At 60.2% G+C, this 10597-nt stretch overlaps 1 protein-coding gene across 1 annotated transcript in view; it reads left to right on the forward strand.

Moving 5' to 3' along the window:
- TMEM63C (transmembrane protein 63C) overlaps positions 1-8495 on the forward strand; it is a 35361-nt gene extending 26866 nt beyond the window's left edge. The window contains exons 10-24 of the mRNA XM_050898011.1: positions 82-155; positions 259-339; positions 475-595; positions 714-847; positions 1092-1214; positions 1690-1843; positions 2410-2516; positions 3356-3442; positions 3970-4035; positions 4154-4316; positions 4541-4646; positions 5450-5617; positions 5909-6024; positions 6190-6261; positions 6342-8495. Of these exons, the coding sequence (XP_050753968.1) occupies positions 82-155; positions 259-339; positions 475-595; positions 714-847; positions 1092-1214; positions 1690-1843; positions 2410-2516; positions 3356-3442; positions 3970-4035; positions 4154-4316; positions 4541-4646; positions 5450-5617; positions 5909-6024; positions 6190-6261; positions 6342-6554 (1785 nt within the window). The 3' untranslated portion in view covers positions 6555-8495. The remainder of the gene's footprint in view (positions 1-81; positions 156-258; positions 340-474; positions 596-713; positions 848-1091; positions 1215-1689; positions 1844-2409; positions 2517-3355; positions 3443-3969; positions 4036-4153; positions 4317-4540; positions 4647-5449; positions 5618-5908; positions 6025-6189; positions 6262-6341) is intronic.
- Positions 8496-10597: the final 2102 nt, after the last annotated feature.

A 10597-nucleotide genomic window follows, 5' to 3' on the forward strand; every position in this document is an offset into this window, starting at 1 on the left:
GGCTGAGCGAGCAGGGTGGCAGCGGGACGTCCTGCAGAGCTCCTGCCCACCCACCCCCCTCTGCCCCTTCTTCTCCCCCAGGTTGCCCGGACACTGATGGTTACCCACATCCCCAAGGAGATCACAGACCCTTCCCTTATCATCAAGCATTTCCAGTGAGTAGCAGCATGCCGCAGCCTCGCCAGGCAGCTGGCAGGCAGGTGGCAGGGGCTGTCCCCATCCCCGGCTCCTGGTGCCACCGTGTCCCTGTGCCCGCAGCGAGGCTTATCCCAGCTGCACCGTCACCAACGTCCAGTTCTGCTTTGACGTGCGCAAGCTGATGAAGCTGGATGCGGAGAGGTGAGTGCATGCAGGTCCCTGTTGCCTCTGCGGATGTGTGTACCGCTCCTGCCCACCATGTCGAGGGACCCAGTCTGTCTGTCTGTCTGTCTGCCACTCCCTGAATGACCCTCACCCCTATCGGCTTCCCGGCAGGCGCAAGGCAATGAAAGGGCGGCTTTACTTCACCACCAAGGCACAGAAAGAGGGGAAGATCATGATCAAAACCCACCCCTGTGCCCGCATCTTCTGCTGCCGCTTCTGTGGCTTTGAGCAGGTAGGAGGGTGCGGGCAGGGCTGCAGGCAGCACATCCCCACCATGGGCAAGGCAGAGCATGGCAGCTTGCCGGTGCCCCAGCCCAGTGAGTGTGGCAGAGCCCTGGCTGCTCCCGCAGGTGGACGCCGAGCAGTACTATGGGGAGCTAGAGGAGAAGCTCACGGATGAGTTCAATGCTGAGCGCAACCGCATCACACTCAAGCGGCTTGACATGGCCTTCGTGACCTTCCAGGACGAGCGGATGACGGCTGTGTGAGTGCCCCTCGTGCAAAGGGCATGAGGACGTCCCCCAGCCTGGTGGCCACAGGTGCTGGGGAACTGGGGCACCTCACCAGCTTCTCCAGCCAAAGCCAGGCGATGGGTCTGTCTCCTCTGTGCCTCTGCCATCTGCGGAGATGGCCGCTCTGTTGGGGCTGCGGGAAGGGTCTCACAAGAATTGTGGGGGTGGTCCTGAGCCCTTGGTCTGGACCTGACCCCTGGCTCCCTCCTCCTGCAGGATTTTGAAGGACTACAGCCACATCCGCTGCCGCAAGCACCCCCAGCAGTCCTCTGTCACCACTGTGGTCAAGTCACACCACTGGGGTGTTCGCTATGCCCCTGCACCCAGCGATATCATCTGGTGAACCCCCATGGCGGGAGGGAGGGAGGAAGGGGGGGCGAGCCACCTGGGGAACCCGTGCCTGCACCTGTAGGGAGCCCATGCCCATAGCTATAGGGCACTTTCCCAGGGTGGCAGGGGCTGACAATCCCTCCTGTGGCCATAGCAGAAGTCAGCAGGGGTGACTGGGGTGTTCACCTCATGGGTGGCAGGGCTTGGCCAGGCAAAGGTTGGGGTGATTGCCAGGCTCCGATTTCTCCAGCCTGACTCCAAAGCCTCCTGGTGGTACGGACTGCCCCTGTGGCCATTCTCTGGTCCTGGGGGCTCTGCAGGTGTCAGCACAGCAGCACAGCGAGGGGGAGAGGGTGAGCTCAGAGCAATGGCTGCCAGGATGGTTGGTGCGGGTAGTGGGAGGGCTTCAAGGAGCCGGGCTGGGAGGCCCAGGACACACGGCTTTTCCTCCACACCATGTCTGAGTCGTGCTTTCCTCTCACAGGGAGAATTTATCGGTCCGTGGCACATCCTGGTGGGTGCGATTCATCCTCCTTAATATCTGCCTCTTCATCCTTCTCTTCTTCCTCACCACGCCAGCCATCATCGTCAACACTATGGACATGTTCAACGTCACACACCCTGTGGAGAGCCTCAAGGTAGTCCCTGGGGCGCTGTGCCAGCTTTCCCAAAGGGTCTTCATTTCCAGACTTGTCCATGACAGGGGGAGGGCACCAGCTCTACACTGGCCCAAGAAGATGAACCATCACTGGGATGGGCGTTGATGAGAGGCAAGGAGTCGTCATGCCCCTGCTTGCCATCCATCCCCTTCTTGTTGTGTTTCCAGTGGCAGAGCCCTGGGGCACCTGTGCAAACCTGAGCTTTGGTGCTAGTGTCCATGGGGGAGAGCAGGTTGGTGTCGATGCAAGAGGAGAGGGGTGGGAAGAGCTCCAGGATATGTTAGGAGCTGCCGGCAGCACATCTCCTTCCTGCTCATTGACCTGTGAGCTGTTGCGTGGGCACTGGGGCTCAGAGAGTGCCCGTGCTGCCTTTGGCTGGCCTCAAGCTCTTATCTCCTGAAACAAACACCCCTGCTTAGGGAGGGGATGCCCCAGCCCACCAATTACACACGCCATCCTGTGCCAGGAGGTCCAGGGAGCTGCCTCCAGCATGGCTGAGCTCCAACAGGCTCCTGAGGGGCCATCTGGCATCTCTCCTCCTGCAGAACCCCATCATCACCCAGTTCTTCCCCACGCTGCTGCTCTGGGCCTTCTCAGTCTTCCTGCCCTTCCTCGTCTACTACTCGGCGTTCTTCGAGTCACACTGGACGAGGTAATGGCCCCCACGCCCCCCAGGGCTACAGTAGATGGGAGGAACCTCAGTAGGACTCATGGGACCCGACCTGCAGGGAGGCAGGCAGTGGAGCGGCAGACCCCCGCAGAGCCCCATGGGTGTTGCCCTCCATGGAAAGAGCCCCAAGTCCATGCCCGAAGGAGCCATTTCCTTACCATAGCCCTGAATGCTTCCAGGCTGCTGACAAAGGCAGGTGGAGCTGGTTTTAAGATGGGTCTGAAGAAGTTTGTGAAAGGGATGGTGTGATGGTGGACTGGCAGCAGCAGGGCCATGGCCCTGACTTGGGCGGCACATCCCAGCCGTGCTCCCAGCCCTCCAAGGTGGAGGTACGGGTTCAAGATCCTCGAAGTCTCCTAGCAGAGGAAGCTCTGCCCAGCTCCTGCAATGTGCTCTCTCTGTCTTGACCCTCCACCAGCCCCAACCCCTATGCCTGGTCTGCTGAGTCCTTGCAGGAGCTTTGTCACCACCTCCCTTCCTTCTCCCCGGGGAAAATGGGGGGTCCTGAACCTGTTGTAGACACCCAGCTGCCTCTTGTTGGGTGTCTACACCAGCAGAGACGATAGGAGAGGGCAGGGATGAAGGAGGTGAGAGGCCTGGAGGACAAGAGCTTTCACTACAGCAGATTCCTCATGGTGACTCCCCCCGGCCTGGGAGAGGCTTTGCAAGGCCCCAGTAGATGCACAGATCAAATGCACGTGGCTTCCTGGGGCTGGGAGTAGCTCCTTGGTGAAGAGCGAGACCCAGCCCAACCTCTGCCCCCACTGGCTGCTCTGCATCAGAAAAGTGCAATGTTCTTCTCTTGCCTCCCCTCTCCGCAGGTCGGGTGAAAATCAGCTCACCATGCACAAGTGCTTCTTCTTCCTGGTGTTCATGGTCATCATCCTGCCCTCGCTGGGGCTGAGCAGGTACGGACCACCCTGCCACACTGCTCTCCCTGCTCCCTGGCAGCTAGGACGGCACCCAGGCCCCTCGCCTCCCACAAGCCAGCCCCAAAGGGCTAAGGGCCCGCCGCCGCTGAAACATGGCTGTCTCTCGGGAGGAAAACACTCGCTCTTTAGCTGTGCTGAGCTGCTCCCAGATGGTCATGGACAGAAAGCTTCCCTGCAGAGGAGGAGGGGAGTGGAGCAGCTTGCCAGGCTGCCACGGTTGACCCAAGGATGCTGGTGGTGCCCTGCTTGGGGTCAGCCCTTCAGCAGACCCTGAAAGGACCAGGTCAGGTATCTGCATGCCCCAGCTACAGCAATCCTGACCGTCCGGAGGCAAGCAACCATGCCATGGTGGTCCTGTGTGGCAGAAGGGGCTGCTCTGGTGGTATAGGGTCCAGACGGTCTTGCCCACCTGGGCCAGGGGAAAGCACATGCCCACTGGGTGCCCCCCACATTGCTCTGTGGCTCCCCCTCTTTCTGAGCTGCTCCTCTTCTCCCCCCTCCAGCCTGGACCTTTTTTTCCGCTGGCTCTTCGATATCCACTTTCTGGACGAGGCTGATATCAAGTTCCAGTGAGTAGCAGGGAGCTCCCGAACCTCCTGGGCAAGCAGGAGCACCTGATGCCAGCCCCCGGTGGCTCTGCTGGCCGCCTGCCCGAGTATCCTCTTACCCTCTGCATCCCCGGGGCAGGTGTGTTTTCCTCCCGGACAACGGCGCTTTCTTCGTCAACTACGTGGTCACTTCAAGCCTGATCGGGACAGCTATGGAGCTGCTGCGCATCCCAGGCCTCCTTGTCTACACTGCCCGCCTCTGCTTCGCCAAGTCCGAGCCCGAGCGGCTCCACGTCAAGCGAGTACGTGGCTCTGGTCACCTCTGAGCCTACGCGACCCCCCCGGCACAGCAGGGACACGCTTGCTGGAAACTCAGGCTCTCCTGGTCCTATGGGGAGGCTTGTGGGGACTTCTTCAGGCCTCGTGGGGCCTAACGGGGGGAGGCAATTGCGTGGGCCAGGGTGCAAAGGCAAGTGCAGCCTTTGCAGTGGCAGAGGCAGTAATGACGCTGTTGGTTGTGCCCCAGAGCCAAGCCTACCAGTTCCAGTTTGGACTGGAGTATGCCTGGACCTGCTGCATCTTCTCTGTCGTCATGACCTACAGCATCACCTGCCCCATCATCGTCCCCTTCGGTGAGTATGATCCCATGCCCATGGTCCTGCTGCCCCAGGCTGTGCCAAGAACAGCTTGTCCCAGCCACCAGCAGCAGCGTGGGAGCGCAAGCTTCCCACATGGTTGTCGTGGTTTAACCCCAGCCAGCAACTAAGCACCACGTAGCCGCTTCCCCCTCCCCCCTCCCAGTGGGGTGGCGAGGAGGAAAAAAAGAGTAAAACTCATGGGTTGAGATAAGAACAGTTTAGTAACTAAAGTAAAATAAAATACACTACTAACTGAGAATAATAATAATATAATAATAACAATTGTAATGAAAAGGAATATAACAAGAAAAGAAAGAACACCCAAGAAAAGACAAGTGATGCACAATGCAATTGCTCACCACCCGCTGATCGATGCCCCAGCAGCGATCCGCCCCTCCCAGCCAACTGCCCCCTGTTTATATACTGGGCATGACGTTCCATGGTATGGAATACCCCTTCGGCTAGTTTGGGTCAGCTGCCCCGGCTATGCTCCCTCCCAGCTTCTTGCTCACCTGCTTGCTGGCAGAGCACGGGAAACTGAAAAGTCCTTGGCTTAAGATAAGCGCTACTTAGCAACAACTAAAACATCAGAGTGTTATCAACAGTATTCTCACACTAAATCCAAAACACAGCACTATACCAGCTACTAAGAAGAAAATTAACTCTATCCCAGCCGAAACCAGGACAATGGTACAGGAGGGCACCCTTGGGCATCGTCCCCTGGGCCTGCCCTGCTGTCCCTGCAACCTGGCTGTCCCCGTTGTCCTCCCCCCAAATGGCCCTTCTCCTCCCACCAGGGTTGCTCTACATGCTGCTCAAGCACATGGTTGACCGGTACAACATTTACTACGTGTACATCCCCACCAAGCTGAACCAGCGCCTCCACGTCGCTGCCATCAGCCAGGTCGTGGTGGCCCCCATCCTCTGCATGTTCTGGCTGCTCTTCTTCTCTGTCCTGCGCCTCGGTAGGGAGAGCTTGGGGCTGCCCCCCGCCACTGCTGTGGGTCACATCTGACGCTTGGGGGGACGAGCCACTGGTGTCACCCCTGAGTTAGGCATGGCATGGAGGGTGGGAAGGGGGGTGGGAAGGGGAAGGGTGTGATGGAGACCTGGCAGATGAGGTGGGTATCAGCTAGTGTTTTGGGAACAGGGTTGAGAGCTTGTAAGACCCAAAGCAGGCACCAGCCTGGGGCTCAGCTAGACGTGCAGCAGGTCCTTGGAGGCTCATGTGCTGCCCCAGTGTCTCTGTGCTCTAGGTCCCACCCGCCCTGTCACCCTCTTCACCTTTGTGGTCCTCCTCTCCTGCATCATCTTCTCCTTCTTTGGCCTCTGCCTGAAGAAGCTGCAGCCGCGGAAACCCTCCAGCTATCAGGTGAGTGCAGGCAGCCACCCATCCTGTTCCTTCACCGCGCTGCATCCCCTCCTTGCCTCTCTGGGGTACGTTTGCCGTGGGAGTCTGAGGCAGCACCTGGCTGCCCCCCTGGCTTTGGCTGGGGACCCCTAAACCGTCGTTTCCTCCTGGCCTCCCTCTCTCCAGATGTCCGACCAGTCTGAGGGCGCCTTCAACGATGTGGAGCGGAGCAGCGTTTCCTCCACCCCCAACTCCAATGTGAGTACCCCTCCCCAGCCCCGCCACAGTCACCCCCCGTCGCTCCCCTGGGCCCTGACCCCCACCGCCCCGCGGGGCAGCTCTTTGTGGCCACTGTCCTGCAGGAGCCTGAGCTGAGCCTGACACCGGCGGCCTCCCCGGCGCACCAGTCCTATGGCACCATGGGCAACCACCTGGAGCCAGCAGAGGACATGGAGGATGGGGGGCTGCAGAGCTTTGAGACGGAGCTGGAGACAGTGGAGGGCGAATACAGGAGCGGCCCCATGATGGAGAGCCAGGCCCGCTACCAGTGAGCATCCCCACCGCCGGGGCGAGGACCAGCCATGCCGAGAGCAGAGGACGTGCCAGGGGGCAGGAAGGAGCCTTCCCAGCACTGGTGGGGGCCACCTTGCTGACAGGGCGGGAAGATGACAGGACTGATGTGAAGGGGAGACCCCATTGCATGGGAGGTGGAGGGAGGCTCTGCCGGTCCTTCCCGCTGCCTGGACCGGCTCAGCCCCCCCCGCCCCGGTGCCCCCTCGTCCCCACCTGCCTCTTCCAGCCCATTGTGGGGAAGAGGGGGTGCAGCAGTGTGGGGAGAGGGTCTCTCTGAGAGGCCATGCTTTTGGGGGCAGGAAGGAGGCCCTGGCCCCTCCGTGAGGGGGAAGCAGCCCAGACAGCTCAGACGAATGTGCCCACTGCCACGCTGTCCCGTGGGTCCTCAGTGGCAGGGGATGGCCACCCCTAACCCTTGCTTCCCACCCTGCCCACCCACTGCTCCCGGCGGCCGTCCTGCTGCCTCCCCTGGTGCCAGCCATGCAAGCTCCTGCCCGTCCCTGCTGCCACCCCAAGGCTTTGCCCATTAAAGCAGGGACTGCTGAGACGTGTGTGCTTTGGTGGAGGAGGTGAGTGCCTGGGGCTGCTCCCAAGTCTGCCTGAGCACCAGCGGCCCTGCCCCGAGGCAAGCATCAAAATGCAAGCCCGCAAGCCCAGCTCTTCCCCACCCTCCCACCCCATCCCTCCGCTGCCGCTGCACCATGCCTGTGCCCTTGGGTCCTCGGGGAGGAGCAGGAGGTCAAGGGACGAATGTGTTTAATGGCTGTGAGGGCAGCTCCTTGTCATCCCGCTCCCCCCAGTAGCATCCCCCTCGTGCTTGCTCTCTCCCTGGGGCTGGCCATGGGACTCGGCATGGCTCCGTCCTGTTGCAACAGAAAGGGCGGGAAGTGGGGGTGGGCGTGCCTGGCAGGACCCCAGCTGCCGGGTCCTGGTCCACCACATTCTGCCCTCGCCCCCAAGCCGTAGCCATGGGATGCTCCCCCAGCAGCTGCACCGCCTCTCAAGTGTGAGTCCTGCTGTGGGCAGCGGAAATGCGCCGGCTTCTGCCCGGGCAGCATCCCTGGGGTTTTCCAGCTCATCCGCAGCAGGCGTGGAGGCCCCTGGGGACGGGGGCAGATTCTCGCCCTGCTCGGCCCCTCTCCCACCAGACTAGCCCACCTGGGCATGCTGGCTTCTCGCTCGGCCCCGCTTTGGCCTCAGGGCTGATTTTCCTGCTGGCTTCAGAGCAATTCTAGCCACCATCCCGGGGCCGTGCAGGGAGAGAAGGGACAATGACACAGCTCTGCTGGCACCAGGGCTGCCGGCGTTAGGAGTGCTGCTGTGTGAAGGCAGACGCTCAGCCACGGCACCACTCAGCATTACTGGTGCCACTGGGGCGGGGCATAGTATGCCGGTCCAGGGGTGGGGGTTAAAAGGCAGCCCAGCAGCGAGCTGTGGGTCTCTGTTGGACTCAAGTGGGCCCTGGGACACCACTGTGGGGCTGGTGGGTCTCAGCTCGGCCAGCTGACAGCCTCGTGGCCCCCATCCCACCCACGCTCCTGCATGCTGCGGTGATGGCTGCGGCATGCTAGGCACTGAGCAGTTGCCTCAGGGGAGCCTTGAGGTCAGCCGCCCCCTCCCAACCCCAAAAAGCACCCTGGGGGGCTCGCGGCTCCCTGCCCAGGTGCCTCTGGGGCTGCCCACAGCTCAGCTGCTGCCCTCACTGCCTGCTCCAGGGGCAGCTCTGGCTGGAGTGGGAGGGATGCTGGTGGCCTCTCTCCGGGTGGAAGCAAGTGCCTGCAAGCGGCACCGCATCCACAGGAGCTCGGGCTGCTAGTCTGATTGCCCTTGGCTGCCCTGCTATAGGAATGTGCCAGAGGTCTGTACCTTCTCGTGATTTATTGCTATGACCGTGCCTTGAATAAAATGACTTCACCCAACCACTGCCTGGCATCGTCACCCCCGTGCATCCTGCCTGGTGCCAGGAGAGCGGAGACCCTCGCTGCTGGAGCCTGCAAAAGTACCCCAGCCCCTTTCCCCACCTGCAGGCTGCATTTCACCTTCCTGGGAATGTCCTGCAGAGGCTTCAGTGGCGAGGAGACTGCTCGGACACCTCCCCACCTCCAGGCACCTTGCCGCCCACCACGGTCCCCACAAAGGGAAACTGCAGCAAGTGGGTGTCATGTCCTGCCAAAAGGGAGGGAGAGGTGACTCAGATTTGCCAATCCCCTTGGTGTGGAATAGCATGTACAAAACACGAGGTCCATAACCAATCAAAGACTTTTATTCAATAGTTCAAGACAATTGGCAAATAATCAGATAGCAAATTCCTTATTGCTCGCCACGTGTATGGGGTTTGTACCTTGTGTTACTTATTAGCAAAGAAAAGCAAAAGAATAAAAAGAAAGAGAGAAGGAGAGAGAGGGAGGGAGGGAGGGAGATCACTGGTCTGGGTTCCAGCATTGGTCCAGCCAACGGGGGTCTGTGGTCTGTGGGAGCGCTCGTCCAGAAGTTCCTCCTTTTTCTTTTCCTCCTTTTTCTTTCTCTCTCCCTTTTTTGGAACTTGCCTTCTCCTTATATTCTTATCCTTCAATGTGGACCGCCTCTTATTTGAATTAGCCTTGCTTGCTATGTGAATTAGCACGCATGCTCCTTGCAGGCATGGGGGGCAAGGCTTTTTGGTCTCCAATTGAGTCGGTGGTCGCGATCCCCCCCTGCCGCATTTACCTTTTCCCTAGTTCTGGCTTCCCCGCTTCTTGGGCAATCATCCACACTTTTGCAGGCTGTTTCCTCTTACCAGTCTTTAGCTCCTCTTCAAGGATCATTTGAACTTTCATCACTTGCGAGTGTTTGAGACATTCCTCGGACAGGCTCAGGGGATCTCCACCCCCTGTTCCCTTACTTAGAGTTTTGTCTCCTGCCATTGTCCGTATCCTTCTGAGCAAACAGCTCTTTGTTCCAGGGGGTTACAAGTTAACCTTGGTGGTAGATTGTTTGTTCTTCCAGTTGGTCTCCTACAGTGGGCAGAAGCAGCAAAGGCGCGGGACCGGGGGAGCACCCCGCCGTGTCCCCTCAGAAAGGCTGGCACAGCCCTTGGCACCATCCCTGACGTTGGGGACAGGGTGCAGGCCCGGGACAGGCATGTGCCTCCCCTGCCCATCCTCTGCCAGCGCCTGCCCTGCAAGCAGGACTGGCTCAGGACACCACCAAAGGGGCACACACTGCCTGGAGGGAGCAGGACAGTGGCCTGGAGCTCCACTGGGACCACAGCGAGGAGCAGGGGCAGCGGGGGGACCCATCCTATCTGGGCATGGAGCAGATGTTCCCAAAGCTGAACTGCCCACCAGCAAGTCCCAGGGAAGGGGGCAAACACCATTTTGGGAGCCTTTCTCTGGGTTTTGAGCAGACAGCACTCTTTTGCTCCCCTCCTCCCTTCTAAAACACACTCTTTATACCCAAATTCCTACTTGAATGATTTGCCTCTGGTTTCAGCAGATCCTTCCTGCCCGCCCCTCCACGGCTCCCCTGGGGTGAGCCCTGCCCGGCCAGCCTGGCTTACAGCACGGGGCAGGGGGCACAGGGAGGGCTTCCCTTTGGGTGAAAAACCGGAAAAATTTAAAAATTCACTCCCCTCATCATACACCCCGGCAGAGGCCCCCCACAGTTCATAATTAGTGGTAAACGGGGCTAAATGCAGGGCCTTGCTGGCGCCAGGGAGCTGAGGCAGGAGCCCTGGCTGTGAGTGAGGGCTGTAATTGCTCCCCGGCTCGTGGCTCTCCCGGCCCTTGCACCGGGGAAGCTCTTCACAGCCTAACGAGGTTGTGTAAGCCCCATCTCACTGCGCCTCCGCCACGCCAGCCCTCAGAAACCCGCTCGCCTGATTACAGCCTGCACATACAAAAGTCCCTCACAGCCAGGGTCGAGCAATTGCGTGGCGTCTCCCACTGTGCCGGCCAGCAGCAGGCAGTGCCGGGAGCATCCCCGCCGGGCAGCAGCCAAGGCAAAAGGGCGGTTTGTGGGAGCCGTGGCAAACCTCCATGCT

The sequence above is a fragment of the Gymnogyps californianus genome, chromosome 5 (assembly GCF_018139145.2).
Source record: "Gymnogyps californianus isolate 813 chromosome 5, ASM1813914v2, whole genome shotgun sequence".
Taxonomy (NCBI): domain Eukaryota; kingdom Metazoa; phylum Chordata; class Aves; order Accipitriformes; family Cathartidae; genus Gymnogyps; species Gymnogyps californianus.